Here is a 23,298-nt window from a genome sequence, read left to right on the forward strand (position 1 = left end):
TTGTTAGGAGGAGGATAAAAACCAACACTCCTTTCGGTTTCTACACGACATCGTACCGGAACGCCAAATCGCTTGGCGGTACGTCTTTGTCGGTAGGGTGGTAACTAGTCACGGCCGAAGCCACCCACCAGTCGAACTGGACCAATTAAGAAAACCTCAATCTGCCCAGCCACGGATCGGACCCAGGACCTCCGTCTTGTATATCCACCGCGCATACCACTGCGCCACGGAGGCCGTCAACAAAAGAAAATTCATAGAAAAAGTTAAAACTGTGTTTGGAAAATTTCTATTGATTTTATCTAGACATTTTTATGCATAGGTAGGTAGATAGGTACACGTTGGTCTATAGTGGTTGGTGGTAAACATTTCATCTGGAACAAAGGTAGGTATCAAAAAACAATTCATAAACAGTTTATTAAAAAAAAAGAATTTTCAAAATCGGTCCACAAATGACGGAATTATCGCTGGACATACATAAAAAAAACATACATACAGCCGAACGTAGAACCTCCTCCTTTTTGGAAGTCGGTTAAAAATTTAGGTACATAGTAGTTATTTTGTAGTTATACTATATTTATGATAGTTAAAATTAACGTTTCACTACGATCTAACCTGATATGTAGTCACATAGGTACTTTTGTCGTAATTTTATCTTCTCGATAAAAAATCGATTATAATCTCTGCAAAGAATTTATCATATTATAGGTATTCTTAGCATAGCTGCAACTCTGAGAGTTTCACGTTCAGAGCCTTGAGTACCGACTCCGTTGTTAGAGGTATTTCTGGAAAGATAAAAAAAATTGTTATAGTAGTAGCTATTAAGTAATAGAGCTTTTTGTGACAATGTTCATACAGGAAAGTATACCGCCATGGGCAGTGGCGTGCATAAGGTTTATAGTAAGGGTAACTAGGGTAATAAGTAAAAATTGGAAAATTCCTTGTCTAATTATGTATCCAACATGGGTTTGTATTGAGTCTTAATGCATTTTTGCATATGCACGCCCACTTGCCATGGGGCCTCTATTCTCATCAACCAGTATTTCTGTAGGTATCCAATTTAAATAATTAGAAACAGTAGGTGATCGGCACTCAATTAGCCCGCAACAGGAGGGCTGGATATTTGTATAAATTTTTAATATTAGCTACGAGTGAGTAAGCGGTACCTATACCGTGATAACCTTTATGACCTCTGCCTCCAATTCCGGAGGGTGTGGGTTCTAATCCGGTCTGGGGCATGCACCTCTAACTTAAGAGAATTTTCTTAATTCTCTGCGTCTGTGAAATCTACCAATCCGCATTTGGCCAGCTTGGTGGACTATTGGCCTAACCCCTCTCATTCTGAGAGGAGACTCGAGTTCAGCAGTGAGTCGAATATGAGTTGATAATGATGATATTTTGTGTTTTATGAACATTGTAATAAAATTAAATAAATGAAAGTAAAACATACCGAGATCAAACCATTCGTTGGGGTCGTATCCAGAGTCTTTGCGCGACTCCATAATGCACTGTCTTACGGCGTAGATGAGTCCATGCGTGGTAACTATGCCCATTTCCCCCACGGCTGCAAATATTTTTAACAGGTAGGTAGGTAAAATATTTAATATTGAATAGATGCAGACATAACTTGTGAGCCGTGATAGAAACTGCAAGGTTTTGCTAGTACTATTATATGCAATGGCAAATGGCAAAGGGCCATGATAGCCCAGAGGATATGACCTCTGCCTCCAATTCCGGAGGGTGTAGGTTCGAATCCGGTCCGGGGCATGCACCTCCAACTTTTCAGTTGTGTGCATTTTTTAGAAATTAAATATCACGTGTCTCAAACGGTGAAGGAAACATCGTCAGGAAACCTGCACGCCAGAGAATTTCTTAATTCTCTGCGTGAGTGAAGTCTGCCAATCCGTATTGGGCCAGCGTGGTGGACTATTGGCCTAACCCCTCTCATTCTGAGAGGAGACTCCAGCTCAGCAGTGAGCCGTATATGGATTGATAACGACGACGACGACGAGACATTACTTTACGGATGTTAATACCTAATAATCTTAATTCTCTGCGTGTGTGAATTCTGCCAATCCGCATTGGGCCAGCGTGGTGGCCTATTGGCCTTACCCCTCTCATTCTGAGAGGAGACTCGAGCTCAGCAGTGAGCCGAATATGGGTTGATGACGACGACGACTATTTAATATTTCAATAGTACTTAAATCACAAGTTTTAGAAGTAGACACGCTATGAGAGACGTGGTAACCCAGTAGAAATGACCTCTGCCCTAGGATAGAGGGCATAGGTTCGAATCGGGTTCGGGGCATGCATCTCCAACTTTATAGTTATGTGTATTCTAAGAAATTAAATATCACTTAAGTAGGTATCTTAAACGGTGAAAGAAAAACATCACAAGGATATCTGAGAATTTTCTAAATTCTCTACGTGTGTGAAGTATGCCAGTCCACATTGGACCAGCTTAGTGGTCTAAGGCCATTCTGAGAGGAGACTGGTGCTCAACAGTGAGGCGAATATGGGTTGTTAATGATAATGATGACGCTATGGTTTACTTACCTTTAGATCCCAAAACGCCTTTAGGATTCTTTGAGTTGTATCGCAAGTAAACTCTGAAATCCACCGGGATGTCCTTAGCCAAGAACACTTCGTAGTTCAATGCGTTGTTGGTCAACAATTTGCCTGTGTTTTTATCAAAAACTAAATCTTCGACTGCCAAATAACTCAGACCTTGTACGTAACCACCTTCAACCTGAAAGAAATCTCCTGTTTATTTTGCTAGTTGACACTTTTCTTGTTAATGATCATCAACTATATATCAACCAAACCTATATATATATATATATATACTAAATCTATTATATCGTAAAAAAAATATAAAGCTTTTTGGACCTGACCAACGTCGATATTTGGATTAGCACTTAATCCAACATCTTCCAATATATCGCATCTGTTCCCTTGAAATTTTCCAGTTAACACATCCAATTGCACCTCAAGAATTGCAACAGCAAATGCGCTATAGTCCATCAAGTCAGGTTCCTTATCAGTCATCATGTAAGAGGCTGTCAAATCTATTTCTGCTTGCCCAGCTGCTTGTATCAACGCCAGCCATGTCGGATTACCCAGTTTCAGTTTCAAAGGGTTGAGCCGCCTCTTTATAATGTCACACGCTCTTATTACAGAGTAACAGACGCTTTCACTGACGATACTGGAGCCAGAGAATACGTTGTTCGCTGCCACAAATGAATAGTTGGGAATGACTGTCACATATTCGAGTGGTATTCCAAACTCATGAGCGCAAACCTGGGCAGCTTTGGTGTTCACGCCTTGACCCATTTCAATACCGCCAGTCGTTATCGTCACTGTAGCATCACCACGATAGATAGACACCATAGCGGTGTAGTTCCCATAATACTCCACTGGGAACAGCATTACGTTGATCTTGATCGCTTTCTTCATCCATCTATTGTTTTTGTTGAACACTTTGATACATTTTAATCTATTCTCATAGTCTGCCTTATCTTTTAGTAATGCTATGAGTTGTGGTAAATCGTTGTCTTCTGTTCTCATGTTGATTAAACGGACATCAGTGGGGTCTCTTTTTACGGCAAAAGCTATGTGTTCCATAATGTGTTCTATGCTCATGATGCCCTCTAGAGTACCTTTAACAATATATTTTGTAGTTTAATTTATAATCTTTGGCCATGCACTTTTTGTGTATAAGGTTCCGCAGTTGTAAGCCGATTTATAATGATAGTGTTTGGTTAGTCGACTAACAACTCTTTATATTCATACTTAGCTATGATAGTTTCTTTTTAATTTCCATTATAAGTATCAATAATACACAAATTGTTCTGTAACTCAAAGTGCGATGTTTTCACACGCACAATATATTTTAGTCCTATCCAACAACATCCCATACTATGAGTAAAAAATTAAAAAAAAAAAAAGAAAAAAATTCAATTAACCTAAAAAAAATCCAAATTTAATTTTTCACGACTTGGTCACCGTGCTATTAACGATGCAATCAGGGCATGTCTGCCCATGATTTAGTTCAAGCTAAATCATGGGCAGACATGCCCTGGCGAAACTATAAGGGGTTCCTTGCTGTTGTTATGGGGAACCTATAAAGGATATTAGGTATATTAATTTACATAATATTAAACTCACCAGGTGCTCTAGCAAATGTATTAGAAGGTATATCGGTAAGAACTGCAAATGTCTTCAGATTAAAGTTCTCAGAATTGTAGCAGTTAGGAAAGCCTTCGGCAACGTACTGCAAAACATTTTCGTTATGGGAACAGCCATCATCCTCAGTGATTGTTGCGTTTAGGTATTGAATCTTTCCATTATCGTCAACACCGACCTGATAGTAGGTAAATAAATGTCACATTACTATGTCCTCAGACTATTTTTTGCAGACGGCTCACTGGACATAGGTCTCCCACCTTAAAATAGCTGAGACTCACCACGCGGCCCCAATGCAGATTGGCGAGATTAGGGTCCTGTCTCAACGATCACTCAAAGTTATCGGCCTATTTAACGGCCAAATACAGGGCTAGGTTATCCTTATGAGGATATGAAGCTTGGACTCACCGCTGGTCCAATCGGGTTGGCGAGATTAAGGTCCTGTTTGACACTTAACAATCACTCATCATTATCACCCCCTTTTAACGGCTGACTACAGGACTAGACCTCCTTACTTATTTACTTAAAAGAGCGGGAATATGGATCTTACATACTGATAAGTAGAACTGTACTTCTACAGTAGGCAGTATAGTTTATAGGTACCTACTTGTTTCTACAGAATAAAATGATTATTATTCTCATAAACTTGCCAGGCGGCACAGCTTTGGCGAAACGTCCCGATTTTTAAATCATAATTAAATTTCCTGCGCGGGACATGTGTCCCGCTTTTCGGCGATAACTCAACTGAAGGAAGCGCGGATGGGCAAAATGTTAAAATATAGTATTTTTATAAAATATTTTCTGTATGAAATGTATACTGTAACTAAATACTCAACCAAAAAAGAAAATTATTTGAGAACTTTGTGATTATAATGCGTTTGTTTAATATAACGTAAGAATCCTGTATTTTCACTCAAAGCTTTCAGAATCCCAACTAACGCTAGTTAAAACCCCATGAAATCAAAGTTCCTTAGAAGATAAGTTAACTTATCCATTGGTTGAGATGACATTGTTGTCTAGAAAAACAGTAAGCATGTAGTTCTTACCTCATATTCACACTTGAATGGCAATCTTCTCCCAGCAATAGTGAGATTGGTCTGCAGTGGCAACACGATTCTACAAGGGCGGTCCATCAATTTTGCAACAATTGAACACGCGCATGCCACTTGTACATTTCGGCTGATTTTCCCTCCAAAACCGCCTCCTATGCGACGAACTTTTACGTGGATACTGAAATTAAAATATTCCGTTCAAAAATATTTCCTATCCCATAAATGTGCAACAAAATTAAAAAAAAATCAAAATTTAAAATTCATTTACTTATTTCAATTAGGCTTAGTTTACCTTTAAGCACTTTTGAAACGTTAAGTTAGTTATGTCATGATTTAATTTAATGGTGGTAAGTAAAGTCAAAAACTTCAAACTAAAGTTACTACGGTTGCAAACGTCGTAACTTTAATACGTACGGCGCCATATTACCTATTTGTAAAACAAGTTAGGTAAGTACATATGCATCGAAATTAAATAACATCGAAAACATCGATATAAATCGTTAGATGGGCCCCTCCGTACTAAAAAACGCACAATTTTATGTCATTATCCAAAGACGTGCACGCACATCTTATGTAAATACCTAACAAACGCATGCTGTGGGTGGACGTGGACTTAAAAAAATATTTACCGTTTTTTTATTGTAATCCCTTAACAATACCTTGGTGTTCATTTTGGAAGTGTAAAAACACAAAGCACAACATGATTAAAGAGAAATGTGTTACACTTATTACAATTCCGCGACGCTTTGAGGCCCATCTAACGATCTAAAATCGATGATCGAAAATAGTTTTATTACAATATCAAAATTATGCTTACTCTTTTTCAGACATACACAAACACTGTGCAACAGCGATTTGCGTCAAATCCATCCATTGTGCTGTATCATACACCTCCAAGCCTCGATCAACAGGAATCGTCACACACGATAAAGGTTCCAAATAATAATGATATTGAGCCTTCAGTTCTAACACACCTTTAACAACTGTTTTAACATTTTGGCCCCTGCTTTTTGGCTCGATTGTAGGACCTACCATGATTCTGTCGTTGACAATTTTAGCTTGCTCGATTGTCAAAATTGGTGGTGTGTTTACCACATTCTTGTAAAAAACTATGACTTTTTTGGCTGCGTTTATAGCTAAATCTTGGCTTTTGGCTACGACTATAGCTACTGGTTGCCCATAGTATTGGATATCTTGGTCGGCTAATATATATTCGTCTTCAGTCTGCAGTTGTATACCGGGGAAGGCAAAAGAGTTTTTTCCTGGTATATCTTTAGCTGTAAACAACGCTAAAACGCCTTCCAATGTCTGAAATTTATAAGTAGCATTATAAAGGTTATCTAACGCAGTAATCTTACAGCAAGTATTTATACCACCATTTCACGTGATCATGATTTGTATAGCTATTAGGATAAGTTAGCAGTTTTTTATTGTATTCTCTGATTTTTAAAGATATAAATCATACTCATCTACTGAAACCTCAAGGCATATTAGGTTTATACTAGGTACACACTCAACATGTAAGCGTATTTTTAAATATTATCAATAAACATCGTCCTTGTACGTACTTTATATTACTATTTATTTATTTTTATAATTAATGTTTTTTTTTCTCAGTAATCACTACATAATATACGTATTACTTTATATACTTGTATATAAAGTTCTTCGCAGAATAGATTTAGAAAGAAAATAAGTTTATTTATTTTTAGTGTCACAAACAGTACATCCTATTTTAGATATTAAATGACTTTGATTATGACCTAGGATTTGTCTCCCTGTTCGTGTTAGACGGATTTTCATGCAGTAGGTATTCACCACTCGATAGATTGATTCATGAGGAAGGGTTATGGTTTATTTAATTTATGAAGGTTTTGTGTAATTAAATATGATGATAATTTTTGGAACTGTTGGAAAAAAAATCTAGCAAAAGTGTTAAACTCAACTTTTATGGGTTCGATCTCGCATTAACCATTTATATGCACATCTAAGTAGAAGGATTTCTGATAAGGAGGGGAACAAGAATATTCTTTCTATATGGCAAATATATAAAAAGTATTTATATCTAGCTCACCATCGCATGCTCAACGTCTACTCTATCTACAGCTCCGTTGTGTACTGTGGACAAAACAAATGCTGCGTGCACTTCTTTTGGCATCCGAGGTATGCTGTTAACGTAATGAGCCTCTCCAGAACTTTGTATGACAGCTTCCAGTTTCATTGCTGGCTGGTTGAGAGGATACAGCTTGGGATCCGTTTGGTATAGTTGAACACCGCAAGATAATGGACGTGGGATCAGGTCACCGCCCGATTGATAGCATTTAGATATAATTGAATCTGGAGTCAACCCTAAGACGAACTGAAAAAATAAATAAGATAAATTAATAACATGATCCATAAACAATTTATGCCTAAACTAGCGGACGCCCGCGACGTCGGTGTGGAATTCAATTTTCACAAATCCCGCGGGAACCATGCATTTTGACGGGATGAAAAGTAGCCTATGTGTTAATCCAGAGTAAAATCTATTTCCATTCCAAATTTTAGCCAAATCGCTTCAGTAGCCGCAGCGTAAAAGAGGAACAAACATACACTTTCACACTTACACACAAACTTTCGCCTTTATAATATTAGTGTGAGTGTAATAGTGTGATGTGATAAAATGCAATGTCTGTCTGTGATTTCAAAATAAACTGTGTTTTCTCAAGTACTCAGTTATGTACATACATGATATTAAAACGCAAACAACCTTTTAAAAGTAAGTCTGTCCGGATTAATCTTGGAAACGGCTGTAGCGATTTGGACGACTTTCACAAGTAGATAGATACTAGCAGACGCCCGCGACTTCGTCCGCGTGGAATTTAGTTTTTCACAAATCCCTCGGGAACCATGGATTTATCCGGGATAAAAAGTAGTCTTTGTGTTAATCCAGAGTAAAATCTATTTCCATTCCAAATTTCAGCCAAATCGCCTCAGTTACTACTGAGGCGATTTGCGGATTTGCGGCGGTAAAGAGTAACAAACATCCAAACATCCATACAAACTTTCGCGTATATAACATTAGTAGGATTTGCTTAATAATCCTTGGCCTATATGGTGCATAATAATTGTTGCTATAAGTTAGTAAATAAAAAATAAATTAGTATTTAAGACATTATATTTTGTATCAATGATATGATTACACTAATATACAAAAGAAAATCGTGTTAGTTACACTATTTATAACTCAAGAACGGCTGGACCGATTTGGCCTTAAAATAGATAGAACCAGGAGATGGACATAGGATACTAAGGGTAGGTGTAGGGTTGATTAGGGTAGGGTAGAGAGGGGTAGGTTTACATGCGGACGAAGTCTCGACCGTCTATAGTCTATACTAATATTATAAAGCTGAAGAGTTTGTTTGTTTGATTGAACGGGCTAATCTCAGGAACTACTGGTCCGATTTGAAAAATTCTTTCAGTGTTAAATAGCCCATATATCGAGGAAGGCTATATTATCCCCGTATTCCTAAAGGAACGGGAACCACGCGGGAGAAACCGCGCGGCGTCAGCTAGTTATTGATAAAATTTTCCAAATATCACAACTTCTACCTTGCTATCATCATAAAGTGGCGTTTTTTTTAAATTTACCTTGTAAAACAGTCCGATTGCCATTTTCTTTCTTGCACACGGTGCTTGCATTGGTGGGTTTTCGTCGGGTACAATCTCTATATTTAAAACATCGATAGCGGCTTGCACCACGTGATTATCGAACAAATTCTTCCCTTTCAAAAAAGCTTCTGTTTGAATGGCGTGAATGAAATGACCGGAAATATTGCCGTATGTAATATTAATTGAATCAACAATGGTTCCGTATACGAAATTGACACTGAAAGCAGCGTTGACTATCGCTAAAGCATTTTGACTTCTCGGCATTATCTTGAACAAAAAAGATTTTTAACCGACTTCAAAAGAGGAGGACTTTCTCAATTCGTCGCGTATGTTTTTTTTAATGTTTGTTACCGCATAACTTCGTAATTTCTTAACCAATTTTAAAAATATTTTTTTTGTTTGTGGTTAAAAGACAAATTCCATACCAATCAAGTGAGCGCATAAGTGAAGCCTCTAAAGAATATGCAAACCGTAGGTTGACCCCAATTGCTAGAATAGTTACACAAGCAACCAATAAGCTATCGGCGACAAATAGAAACTTTATACGCTTATATGAATAAGATAATCTTGTCACCACAAGACATTAATTTCTGTATCGCTTACCTTAAAGCTTCTAAATATATGAGTTGGTGCTTGCGGTGGCAAAAGAAAGTTCACGATCAATTTGCCATCCATATTGACTTCCAGAAAGTCCTGCATAGTGTAGGTTGCTGTTACACCATTGCCATCACCTGTTGAAGTAAAACCTATGAACTTAAACCATAACTTCTATCAGAGATGTAGAATTTACATTATTTAGATGGGATCTTGAACCAATTACGCTGTTGCAGTAAGGGAAGTCTGCATTTTTTTTTATTCTTTACAAGTTAGCCCTTGACTACAATCTCTTCTAATAGTAAGTGATGAGGAGGAGGATGAAAATCCACACCTCTATCGGTTTCTACACGACATCGTACCGTAACGCTTAATCGCTTGGCAGTACGTCTTTGTCGATAGGGTGGTAACTACCCACGGCCGAAGCTTCCCACCAGTCAGACCTAGCACAATTAAGAAAACCTCAATCGGCCCAGCCGAGGATCGAATCCAGGACCTCCGGAAAAGTAAATCCACCGCGCATACCACTGCGCTACGGAGGCCGTCAAAAGTTAGTTAGATGGGAACTTGAAGCAATTACGCTGTTGCAGTAAGTCTGCATATCTAAAAATATCCTTATTCTCTGTGTGTGTGAAGTCCGAGAAGAGAAATATAAAAAATTAGAGTAAGTATAATAATAATTGCACACTTGCAAAATTTAACTGCCAAATTTAATTGAGTTCGATGACCTGAATGATTGCAACTAACAAGGCTATGGGTAAGTACCGTTAAACCAGATTGGGATTTTATGATTTAGCTCGAAAATTTAACGCAATCACAATAATTGTTTTGGATATGGTAAAATAATTTATGTCTATATAATAAGAAACAAATTCACTCTTAATCCAAAGGTACTTACGTATTGCAATAATGGCTCCGATAGCTTCAAACAGAAGAAACACGTCAGAAGGGAACGCGTTGTCTCTATGCTTCAGCATAATGTTCCCTGCCAATGATCCCAACTGAAATAAAAAGAACTGTTGGGAGAAATTGTCGGAGAAAATGTGTTCGGCTATATAACATGCCTTAGTTCTATATTAAAACGGGTGTCCACAACCAGTCCTGCTCTGGTGGGATATTGCCCGTTTTAGTTGGGCGAGGACAAAGACTTGAGCAAAGAAGGGTAGTGTTAACTAGTTTTAAAAGACTTTCCTAGCCCTAAATCAATCGGTCACAAGTCCGGGACTTCGCTCAAGGTTATTCCCTGCCACTATTGGTAATATTCTTGGTATGAATTGCTACATTCGATAGGCTTTCAATCATAATTGATGACTGACAATACCTATTAGTACATTACAACAGTAACTGCCTGACATGACAAAGTTGCTTGGAGGCCGTTGGATCAGCTTCCACCTTCACACAGGAAGTAAAACTATAAGAAATTGTAATGTTGTCATAAATTGTAATTATAATATTATTGTATGATTTTTTTAAAAAAAAGAGCAACTGTTGAGTTTCTTGCCGGTTTCTTCTCAGCAGAATCTGCCTTCCGAACCGGTGGTAGAATCTTTACAAATATTACATGATACAGGCTACAGGCTGATGGTAGGTACATAATTTTGAAAAAAATATTGTAATACCTTCCGTACTGGAATTTGAGCGATCAAATCAAAATGTTTCGCTAATCCCTCCAAATAAGCAAACTCGTCGTAACTTAACGCGGAGTTCCTGAATATTGTCATGGTGTCTTCTAGGGAGATGTTGGACCCGAGTACCAGGTTCTGGTCAAAGTGATATGCTTTCAAAGAGCTCACAGAACTGATGTCGATGAGAACTGGCGGATATTCGAAATCCTGGATGACAGCTGAAAAACAACAAGATATTTTTAATCTATACTTCATCATCATCATCTTCTTATCCCACTTAAGAGGGGTCGGAAAAATATGTCAATCTTTTCCATTCGTCTTCCACTCCCTTTACACACATGACCTCTTTTACACAATCCCGTCATCTCTTCTTTGGCCTTCCTCTCCTCTTATGTCCTTCCACTTGCACATTCAACATTTTTCTGGTAATATGACTTTCCTTCCTACGCATTACATGTCCATACCAAGCTAACCATTTTAACCTATACTTAAACTTTAAAATATTATAGAGGAAAGATTTGATTGTTTGTTCGTTTGTTTTTTTGCATTGAATAGGCTCCGAAACTACTGAACCGATTTGAAAAATTCTTTCACTGTTTGCAAGTTACACTAGCACCAAGTGCTATAAGGCTATATTTTATCCCCTTATTCCTACGGGAATGGAAACTACGCGGGAGAAATAATGTTATACACGCGAAAGTTCTTTTGTCGGCAACTTTTCACGGCTAAACCGATTTAAATAAATTTTGGTACAGTAATAAATAAAACTTGTACCAGAACATAGGTTACTTTTTCTCCTGAAAATATCTGGGGTGCCTGCTGGATTCGTAGAAAACAGAACGGTGTTGCGTCCGCTTGTCTATATAACGAAAATTTAGAATTCATTATTATATATGGTGTACCTTTTGCAGTATTTCCATCAATCAACATATATGGTTTGAAATTGTGAGTATAATTAGTGATCATACTAAATATCTGATCCTCGTCATACACTTTAATATATGTGGTATCTCCAAAGTCCAGTATTTTGGGCTTGTGATCGATTGTAGCATTGACTAGACTCCAGTCACTGTCACTACATGTAGAGCATCTCCGGTCGCAGACTTTGGTATCATCTTTGGAGCAAGTTAGATCTTCTATATCTTCAACCTGCAAAAATTACCTAAATTTTTATCAAAGCAAATCTTTCTTTGGAATTAGGTTATACAATCCAGTCCCATAAATCTGAATTCTGTTAAAACATAGTTATCATCATTCATCATCAACTTCAGCCGATGGACGTCCACTGCTGGACATAAGCCTTTTGTAAGGACTTCCATACACTACGGTTTTCTACGCCAGCATCGACCTGTTACTCACTCGATGTCATGTCGAATTTAGTTCTTCTGGGATACCGTCATTTCTAATTTGATCTCGGAGACCCATATGTGGCAGTTAGCGACCATGATTCGGATCGGATCCTTCATGCTAGACTACACGCACTGTTAGGAGACTTTCGTGTTCAGGTACTAAGGAGTTTTGGACGGAATGTCAGTGGAATGTAAGTAACAACATACATAGTGTAAGAAACAACTAAAACTATCCACCTGTTTACAGAGCGAAGGGCTGGCATCGATCGCGAAGGATTTGATGGCGTCCAGGATGGGTCTGTACCCTGTACAGCGGCACGTGTTGCAGCCGAATGAATTCTCTAACTCACACATGTTCAGACCCTTGTCTAACAGGCTGCAAGTTTAAGCCATTATTATTAGGGTCATATATATAGTTTAGAGCCCGTAGTAGTTCTCCTCCTCCTCCTTTCAACCTATATTCGGCTCTCTGTTGAGCTTGTATCTCCTCTCAGAATAAAATAGGTTAGGCAATATAGTCCACCACGCTGGCCAAAAGGATAAAGTCTAAGCGTGCAGCATTGCTTGGAGTGTAACGCAAATTTAACACATTGCTGCTTAAAATGAAACTTACTATTACGTGCTATTACGTTAAAGCCGTCCTCTATTAAACGGCATACTTACTAAGTAAGTTTTGTTTTTATTGTGTGCCATCGGTTCCATAATGGGACCTCAGCGGCGTCAACGTGGGTTTTGGGCGAGCGCAGAAGCAGAAGAGAAGGGCGGAACGACTCTCTAAGGGAGTGTCTTCTGAGACTTGAACCTCGGCTTAGACAGCCGTCTGACCCTGAGATCGTGAGTTAAAAACCACACCCCTCTCAGTTTTACACGGCATCAACCGATCGATCGTTAAAGATTAGTCCTGACCAATGTCGGATAGGTAGATCATCAACATTGAAGTGTTTTTCCTTCTTAATTTCCTAACGAAGAATATTCACAGATTTGGCTATCCTCGACCAGGCTATGACGTATCATGTTGAAAAAGTTGAAAACTTAATAAGTAACAAAAAATAAGCAAGTAAAATCACGTATATATCGTAAAAATCATAGAGTCATTAATAAAAATATGGACAGAACCACTGACCTAACCTTGGTCATCGGCTCTGCCAATTACAATAGGTATGCTATGCTTAACCTCACTAATCGCTTACACAATACTACTCTTAATTTTACTATTTTACCCTGGTAGTTGTGGTAGAGGAAGTACATCGAGCAAGTCCCAGGACTTGTGACCATTGGGTGTGGTTTAAAGGCGCCTTTTAATACTAGTAAACACTCACCAACCCTGCCCGACATGCTCTCCATGCCCACAGTAAACAATTTAAGATCAATAATTACTTCATCACGAAACATTATCGAACAAAATCACTAACGCGACAAGCAGCATGACGCCTCAAGCTGCTCAACAAAGAATTGAACCAATTAATAGCCCAAGTCACTAATCACTTTCCTTTTCTTAATAACACTACTTAACACTTCACTATTTCACTATACTTAACAAGTAGAAGACGATTATTCCATCTTAAAAACGCGATTAGAACTGAATTACTAAATCAGCAGACTACGGAGACAGACGGAGGCAGGATGCCTCACTAGAGTGAATACACAGTGACGATACACGCGTACGCGCCATTTAGGACGCGATGCCATTGGATGAGGGTTACGTGATCTCCTATTGGTCGATCGCCGCCACGTTCGTTATGGTGGTAACGTTTTACAATCTTAATTACTTCAAGAGTAAATAATCAAAACCTAATTACATGAAAACTTGATTCTAAATTTATTAAATTAATTAACGTAGATTTTGCTGACCATTACGACAGCAAAATCTCAACACAGAACCTAAAGAGTTTCTTTTCTACTGCTGTCACCTATCATCATTACTTGAGAGACTAATTATTAATTAAATCAAAACGGAATAGTATTTTGACTGCAAAATGATCAGACCACTAGATAACAAGTCGATTCGAAATAACCACAGAGCAAACATGACAACTATTAGGTCTGAGGCCATAGAGCCTTCAGTGAGCCAAGCTTCCCCGGCGACACGGCCATACTGACGTGCGGTGCGTGCTCTGCAGCGCCTCCAGTTCTTTTCTGTAAATAAAAAAAAAATTCTGAAGCTTTCACAATTAACCTAGGCTTTGTTTGAATCTAGAAACTTGTGTTTTTCGAATAGTTAGTTACCTTAAACAAGGCTTAACTTCAGTATCTAAAATTAAAATGTTTAGTTATCTTGGCTGAACGTGACAAGGCTGAACTATAAGACGTGTGACAACACAAACTTGCTATGAACGTTGAGAAAGAGAATATTTATAAGTTCATATTGACACTGCTTGCTACACGCGACAACAGCTAATGATTCATATGTACACTGCTCGCTCCACGCGACAACAGATAATAATAATTTATATTGACACTGCTCGCTCCACGCGACAACAGGTAAATATTATAATTATAAAATAAGTAAGTATGTTGTGTTTTAAGTGTACACGTAGACACTGCTCATAATTTTCATATGAATACAGTTATAACGTGGTGTGTAGTATAGGTAGGGAATCAGGTGAGATAGATCCACGTAGAAGGCTATAGGGGAGTTTGGGAAGGTCGATGCTGTGTCCTTTGAGTGCCACATGGCATCTTTTATTAGTTATAAACGATTCCACGCCGCCAATAAGTAAAATTATAAGTATTCTCATTACTCTTTCTTTTAAAGTGTTTGTGATGATGTTTGTGTAAATGTTAAAATAATTGAAACTATATTCACCGGGAATAAATAGTCCACGCAGTGGTCGATGTAGTAGACGACACAGGCAGCACGCCTGCTCCAGCGGTCGCAATAGCCGCAGGCTGCAGCAACTGAAGAAATAGTAGCGGGCTGCGCAGCTGTAGTGGCGTTAGACGTTTGACACCGTTGATACCAGAGGCGGTACGGCCGCCAGAAGATCACCAGGGCGAGCAGGTCGCCTCAATTGGTTATCTGTGACCCTGCAAGGCCTCCAATGACGACCAGATACCGCTCTTGAGCACTCTGTGTACTTCACTATAAGGATTGCTAAACAAAGGTGAAGCGACGTTTGGTTGTTTTTAATTAAAACCAAGTAGTCTACTTACTAATAGTGGTTTTTTTTTTACCACCGCCTCGGCCATTCTACTTTGGATGTAAACATGCAGGGCTTCTATATCGATGACCCTACTGTCAAAGTCAAATAGATTAAGAAGTTTAGGTACTACACAATTTTGACTACATACAAGAAGTGTTAACGAAGCTATACCAAATATTGTATGTACTTCACAGTAAAAAGAGCATTGCAAATAACCAAAGATAGTATTTCGTTACCTGGAGTCACTATGTGTAGTTCGTTGCAATGCCTGTCACAATAACTCTTAGAAGCTTCTGAGGAATTGTCTTCCATCATCAATAATTTATTTTGGGGATGTAAAGAGGCGGAGAAGTTCTTAAAGTAAACCCTTGGTGCAGTCTGAATTAAATGAAAAGTAAGAGACGCAATCTAACTTGGAAAAATGCCGTACGCCACGTAAACGCAATATCTATTTTGAAATTATCGGTAAAAGATTCGCACACTCGGCTCAAACCGTCGCGGTTTTTAACTAAAAGTACTCGACTCGCAAACGCATAACGGTTGCAAACGATAAATTTTAAAAGTAACGTAATAAGTTTGCAACGTAATGAACATTTCTCAATTGTTTTTTTTTTTTTTCTTTTTTCTTTTTCTTTTTCTTTTCTTTTCTCTTTGTCTTTTACGTTATTACATTATTTATTTGGATGCGATATGGCGACACGGGCATCACGGCAACCATTGCCGATTCAACTCAATGACGCATCAACATTAAATTGTCAAAACTATTTTACGGTTTTAAGTCCAACTTAGTTACCACAAGAAAAACTGAGGGTAGTTATCAAATAAAATTAATTTCATCAGGGATTTCATAAGTTACAAATTAAGTTGCACTTTCATTGTCAATGTCAGGATTTAGTACAGATTGACCGGCAGAAAGGGATCGCTGGAGCGATACCACTTCTGATGTCGTAAAAAATCGTAGAGTCATTAATAAAAATATGGACAGAACCACTGACCTAACCTTGGTCATCGGCTCTGCCAATTACAATAGGTATGCTATGCTTAACCTCACTAATCGCTTACACAATACTACTCTTAATTTTACTATTTTACCCTGGTAGTTGTGGTAGAGGAAGTACATCGAGCAAGTCCCAGGACTTGTGACCATTGGGTGTGGTTTAAAGGCGCCTTTTAATACTAGTAAACACTCACCAACCCTGCCCGACATGCTCTCCATGCCCACAGTAAACAATTTAAGATCAATAATTACTTCATCACGAAACATTATCGAACAAAATCACTAACGCGACAAGCAGCATGACGCCTCAAGCTGCTCAACAAAGAATTGAACCAATTAATAGCCCAAGTCACTAATCACTTTCCTTTTCTTAATAACACTACTTAACACTTCACTATTTCACTATACTTAACAAGTAGAAGACGATTATTCCATCTTAAAAACGCGATTAGAACTGAATTACTAAATCAGCAGACTACGGAGACAGACGGAGGCAGGATGCCTCACTAGAGTGAATACACAGTGACGATACACGCGTACGCGCCATTTAGGACGCGATGCCATTGGATGAGGGTTACGTGATCTCCTATTGGTCGATCGCCGCCACGTTCGTTATGGTGGTAACGTTTTACAATCTTAATTACTTCAAGAGTAAATAATCAAAACCTAATTACATGAAAACTTGATTCTAAATTTATTAAATTAATTAACGTAGATTTTGCTGACCATTACGACAGCAAAATCTCAACACAGAACCTAAAGAGTTTCTTTTCTACTGCTGTCACCTATCATCATTACTTGAGAGACTAATTATTAATTAAATCAAAACGGAATAGTATTTTGACTGCAAAATGATCAGACCACTAGATAACAAGTCGATTCGAAATAACCACAGAGCAAACATGACAACTATTAGGTCTGAGGCCATAGAGCCTTCAGTGAGCCAAGCTTCCCCGGCGACATATACAATGTAAATATAAACAAATAAGAGTAGTTGTGTATTTTGTGAGCATTACCTTGTTAAGTGCATCACCCAACCTGGGGTACAGAACCCACACTGGGTCCCATTGAACACTGCGATGCGCTTCTGAGCCTCGCTGTAGCCTACTGCACGGTTTCCAACGCCCTCTATGGTGGTGATGCACCAGCCATCGCAAGAGTACACGAGAACCAGACACTGAAATATATAATATTTTATTTTATAATTACAGTTGACTGAACAACAGATGAACTAAGTGAAACAGAGTGTCACTTCTAGGACATGCTGGTCATGTGATTCCCTGCGCCCGACTATTGAAGGCAGGCAGGCAAAATTAGCCTTTCAGTCCCTGATTTATAACTTATCTTACAGTAAATTATCGTCCTTTACGTCAATCTTTTATCTCATATACCTATCATACTCATATTATTGGGAGAAGGTAGTCTGAGAAATTATGGCTGAAAGAACGGGTGTCCAGGGCTGTTCTGGTAGGATATTGCTCAGATTGGCTGGGCGAGTTGAATGACTTGAGCGAAAATGGGGGTGCTAACTAGTTTCAAGGGACGTTCATCCGTCCTCCATCGGTCACGAGTCGGAGACTTCGCTCAAGGTTATTTTCTTACACTCGAAGTTTTATTCGTAACATTCTTGGTGGGAATTTTTAGACCTTTCCAATAGTTGTCTTTTTGATTATGATGTCAATGCATTCTCCCACAATATGTGTATTGCATAAATACCTGGTCGTATATGTGAGATTTCTCCATAATATTGGATTTATACTTTATGATAACCGATGCGATGCCAAACGATGCGAGCCACCAGCATCCATCGGCTCGTCAGTCTATCTAGTGGGGGGGTCGACCAACACTGCCCTTTCCGGTACGGGGTCGCCATTCTAGCATCTTGAGAGCCCAACAGCAGTAGGCAATTGCTTGCAATTAAATTTTAAAACATTAGGCATTAATGTTTTAAAATTTAATTGCAAGATTTGACCTTAAATGCAGTTCGTCTGTGTTGCGAGTGGTACCCGATAGGCGTTTAGGATTTCTTACAGAATTAACAGAGAAAGTCTCCACAGCGCCGCTGGTCTCTCTCTGCGCAGTCACGTTGACGATGCACGCTCCGCACACACCCTGTTTGCACATCGCCTTCGTGCCGGGGAGGCCCAGGTGGTACGTCAGATAATAGTACAGGGTCGTCTCCCGGTGGACATCGCTGGACACTAAAGGGTAGAACGTTTAATTACTGTCGGTGATATCTTTATAGTGGGAATAGGGCTATTTCATATTCAACTTAGCGACACGCCCGGTTGAAGTTGGTTACGGAAGCATAAAAGATTTTATTTCTGTTTTATTGATCCAATATATTATAAAATTTTTATCGTGGTTTAAAAAACTGCAATGCATACTTAGGAAGAACCTTGGAGTTCCTATCGTGACTTCATATATAAAACGCACCATCATTAAAAAAATGCACTAGCGAATAATTTAATGTACCTATTGTTTACATACGCATAGATGATATTTATTTTTATTATAGAGTTAATAGCTCTACAGGAGTCAAACCTAAGACCTCACGATCGAAAGCCACTGTGGCTAACCACTGGACCATCGAGGGAATTCACTATTAATTACTGCTAATTAATTCTGTATAATTGCGCGAATGAATATCAAAATTATCCAGCCACGAAATAATTAGTAACTGCATACTTTTGCATTTAAAATATTTACGTATGCACGTAAAAACATACTAGCGGCTGAGAGTTATTGGACTGAGAGCCTGTGATACCCAGACTAACTTTATTCTATGATGACTGAAATGTTGTTAATATCCGGCCGGTCAGATGGTTTATTACTAATATTATAAAGAGGAAAACTTTGTTTGCATGTTTGTTTGTTTGATTGATTGTAATGAATAGGCTCAAAAACTACTGGACTGATTTTAAAAATTCTTTCACCATTCGAAAGCTACATTATCCACAAGTAACATAGGCTACATTTTATTTTGAAAAATAATAGGGTTCCGTAAAATATTTGGGTTTTTCGGACACAAGGTGTAAAAAATCAACCAGAAAAGTAGGGTAGGGGTAGGCTATGGGTAGGCTAGGGGTAGGGTAGGGGTAGGGTAGAGGTAAGGTAGGGGTAGGATAGGGGTACATGAAAGTTTACATCGAGTTTCAGGCAGACGAAGTCGCGGGCGTCGGCTAGTATATTATATACTTCGTCCACGTGAAATTCAGTTTTTCACAAATCCCGCGGGAACCATAGATTTTTCCGGGATGAAAGTAGCCCATGTGTTAATCCAAAGTAAAATCTTTTTCCATTGCAAAGGAGATGGTCCAAAATTGTATGGAGCCCAGGATCAGTCATTGTACCCTGGCGGAAATAAAAGAAAATATTTTTTTTAACTATTTTCAATTATACAAATCTAGGAATTTATTTTAATTCTTTCGAAATAATATTCATTATCTTCCAAGAAATGCAATATCGTCATCAATTCGATATAAATTAGTTAACATTGACCTTATTTACCCGAATGTATCATAAAAATCAATATTTATTTAAACCTATTCATCATCCCCATTGCCTCGTATTTTTTCTCATTACTACAAAGACAAACAGTTGGCATAACCTTGATATAGCGCAGTTCAACAACTTTGTACGCCAGTTCAAAGTTGCGTCAGAAACGCAATCTCTGAGCGGCCGAATATTAACATAGTTTCAGCTGACATAAAATGAAGTATGTCTGGCAAATGCATGCTCTCTATTGTGCATCGATCGATCAACGTTAATATATAATTATATGTAATTGCACGAAATGTAGGTATTTTAACGGATAATCATCGCAATCAGAATTTCCTTTTTTTTTACTTTGACTTTGAAGCCGGTTTTTAATGAAATAATTGCCTACATATTATTAAGTAGCGGACGCCCGCAACTTCGCCCGCGTGGAATTTTAGTTTTTCACAAAAATCATGGATTTTCGGTAGAATAGGTAGCTGTGTTAATCCAGAGTAAAATATATATCCATTCCAAATTTCAGCCAAATCGCTTCAGTAGTAGCGGCGTTAAAGAGTAAAAAAACATCCATACAAACTTTCGCGTTTATAATATTAGTAAGACTATGTGTAGTGCCTAGATTGCCCGTGACAGTCATCATTATCAAAATCATCAACCCATATTCGGCTCACTGATGAGCTCGAGTCTCCTCTCAGAACGACAGGGTTTAGGTCAATAGTCCACCACGCTGGCCCAATGCGGATTGGCAGACTTCACCGTTTTTCCTTAACCGTTTGAGACACGTGATATTTAATTTTTTACTATACAAAATACAATATTGTGAATTCTGTTATATTAATTACATAAATACGAATTGCATTCGCCTGTTGATATTAAATTATTATTTAGTATTTCATATAATGCACACAATTGAAAAGTTGGAGGTGCATGCCCCGGTCCGGATTCGAACCCACACCCTCCGGAATCAGAGGCAGAAGTCATATCCACTGGGCTATCACGGCTCTCTTAGCTTTATCATACAATAATAATAAAAGGAACTTATTATCATTATCCATGTTAATGATTTACTAACTAATTATTATTGTTAGTAATTCTTAACTTACGTGATTACGGGTTCACTATTTGTTTAATGCATACATAAATATAATTGGTAATCAATCAAAGTTGAGATTACCTGAAGGTAAACATTATTACACAATACAAACACGAACACATTAGATTTGATACACACAATACACACTCACTTCTACATTAATTAAGTCAGTAGACTGACTTACTTAATTTATGTAATCAATTACAATAATTAAGTAAGTCAGTGTACTTAATTAATGTACAAGTGTGTACCTAGTATTTACTAATGTATTCGTGTTTATAATTTGTTTGGCGGATTTTGCACATAGTTGTAATCGCAATAAATCGTCGAATTAATTATTTATGTAGGTACGTCTTTAAAGAGTACTTAATTACTTAATTTTTTAATGTTGAGTTTTTTTTTTGTAATAAGCACTCGTAAGTTATAAATACGTGGTGCAATATACAGGATGCTCGGGAGTATTTCTCCAAAACTTCAAGGTGTTGACGAGATGAAGAGTCCACTTATATTAGCCAAACTGCGTATTTTTTTTTACTATTAGATACAATTTTACTATACGACTAAATGAAATTAAGATAATTAGCCATCTTTGTTCGCCTCAGTATCGACGCGCTAGTGACATATCTAATAGTATAAAAAACATCCTGTAGAACAGTGACAGCCCAGTGGATATGACCTCTGTATCCGATTCCGGAGGGTGTGGGTTTGGGCCGGTCGGGGGCATGCACCTCCAACTGTTTCAGTTGTGTGCATTTTAAGAAATTAAATATCACGTGTCTCAAATGGTGAAGGAAAACATCGTGAGGAAACCTGTGTGAAGTGTGTGAAGTCTGCCAATCCGCATTGGGGCAGCGTGGTGGACTATGGCCTGATCCCTCTCATTCTTAGAGGAGACTCGAGCTCAGCAGTAAGCCGAATATTCGTTGATAACGAACGAACGATAACGAAAAAACACCCAAGCCGTGCATCAAGTTAGCACATTTCGACGTTACATGACGACTCAACTGGACATGGAGAAGGCGGTGTGAAACTAAGGGGCAAAACTTATTAAACCAGAGTTCGACTCCAGCTCAACGTAAAGATATTTTTCATATTATTTTATTTTATTTTTCATTATTTTCTAAAGAATAAAAAAAAGAATGCATAAATAAATTGAATAAGGAAAAATCATTATAACTACAACTATACCTAATAATACTTATCAAAATTTGCCGCCCTTGGTAGGGTGCCCATCACGCAGGCAGCATTCCCGCGTTGAATAGCGATTGAAATTCTTAATTCCTTTTGTTTTATTTTTATAATAAGTTTAGCCTTTTTAAGTATTATCTTCGTAAATATACAGTAATACCAATTGAATAAGTTGTTAGAAAATGCTGAAAATTTACGGCGGCAGTTCCCGTGCCACGCGTATTTTTTTTTAAAGATTTAAGTAAAACAGTAATTTCGATAAATACCTGTACATGGCTGCCCATTCACAGTAAACTGGACGCAAGTCATAACTATAACGCCTCGGGGTGTTAACTAAAGTCTTCTATGTATATTTTCATAATACGTTGTACAGTGCATGCATGTTTCGGATGCGTTTAACAATTAGCATTGTACCGACTCTTATATCTATGATTAGCATAGATTTAAGAGTCGGTACATAAGTCGGTAGTTGTAGTTATAATGATATTTCCTTATATTTTATTTTTATAATAAGTTTAGTCTATTTAAGTATTATCTTCATTAATAAAATATATAAAATAAATACGTAAACCGTTAAATAGAAAAAAAAAATGATTAGCATACTACTTGAATTTTGTCTAATTTAAAAATTTATACTTTCCATTTTTCCTTCAATTTTGAAATAGAAGAAAATATACCTAATACGAGTATACTGCCGAACATAGACGCCCAATCATATGATAGATTTTTTTTATTCTTTACAAGTTAGCCCTTGACTACAATCTTACCTGATGGTAAGTGAGGATGCAGTCTAAGATGGAAGGGGGCTAACTTGTTAGGAGGAGAATGAAAATCCACACCCCTTTTCGGTTTCTACACGACATCGTACCGGAACGCTAAATCGCTTGGCGGTACGTCTTTGCCGGTAGGGTGGTAACTAGCCACGG

At 38.0% G+C, this 23,298-nt stretch overlaps 1 protein-coding gene across 1 annotated transcript; it reads right to left on the reverse strand.

Annotated features, from left to right (window-relative positions):
- Window positions 1–260: 260 nt before the first annotated feature.
- LOC112057812 (uncharacterized) lies at window positions 261–22,681 on the reverse strand. Its single transcript, XM_052886334.1, has 18 exons — window positions 22,639–22,681; window positions 18,625–18,794; window positions 17,610–17,770; window positions 12,691–12,829; window positions 12,007–12,253; window positions 11,099–11,322; window positions 10,378–10,480; window positions 9,489–9,616; window positions 8,865–9,152; window positions 7,309–7,593; window positions 6,052–6,542; window positions 5,229–5,412; window positions 4,165–4,360; window positions 2,887–3,656; window positions 2,554–2,746; window positions 1,448–1,561; window positions 613–782; window positions 261–371 (listed from the first exon to the last, which is right to left on the reverse strand). Exons 1-17 carry the CDS (start codon window positions 22,679–22,681, stop codon window positions 712–714), a joined length of 3,807 nt encoding a protein of 1,268 aa, XP_052742294.1. The 3' UTR covers window positions 261–371; window positions 613–711.
- Window positions 22,682–23,298: the final 617 nt, after the last annotated feature.

This window comes from Bicyclus anynana, chromosome 16, assembly GCF_947172395.1.
Source record: "Bicyclus anynana chromosome 16, ilBicAnyn1.1, whole genome shotgun sequence".
Taxonomy (NCBI): Eukaryota; Metazoa; Arthropoda; class Insecta; order Lepidoptera; family Nymphalidae; genus Bicyclus; species Bicyclus anynana.

What these genes read in the sequence shown, in the direction of transcription:
- LOC112057812 (XM_052886334.1), bottom strand. Translation starts at nt 22,681, where the DNA reads ATGACTTGCGTCCAGTTTACTGTGAATGGGCAGCCATGTACAG. An exon ending in CTCAAATTCCAGTACGGAAG is followed by an intron (nt 10,481 to 11,098) that starts GTATTACAATAT and finishes TTTTTATTTCAG; the next exon opens with TTGGGATCATTGGCAGGGAA. An exon ending in TAGACGTTGAGCATGCGATG is followed by an intron (nt 6,543 to 7,308) that starts GTGAGCTAGATA and finishes TATAAATTTCAG; the next exon opens with ACATTGGAAGGCGTTTTAGC.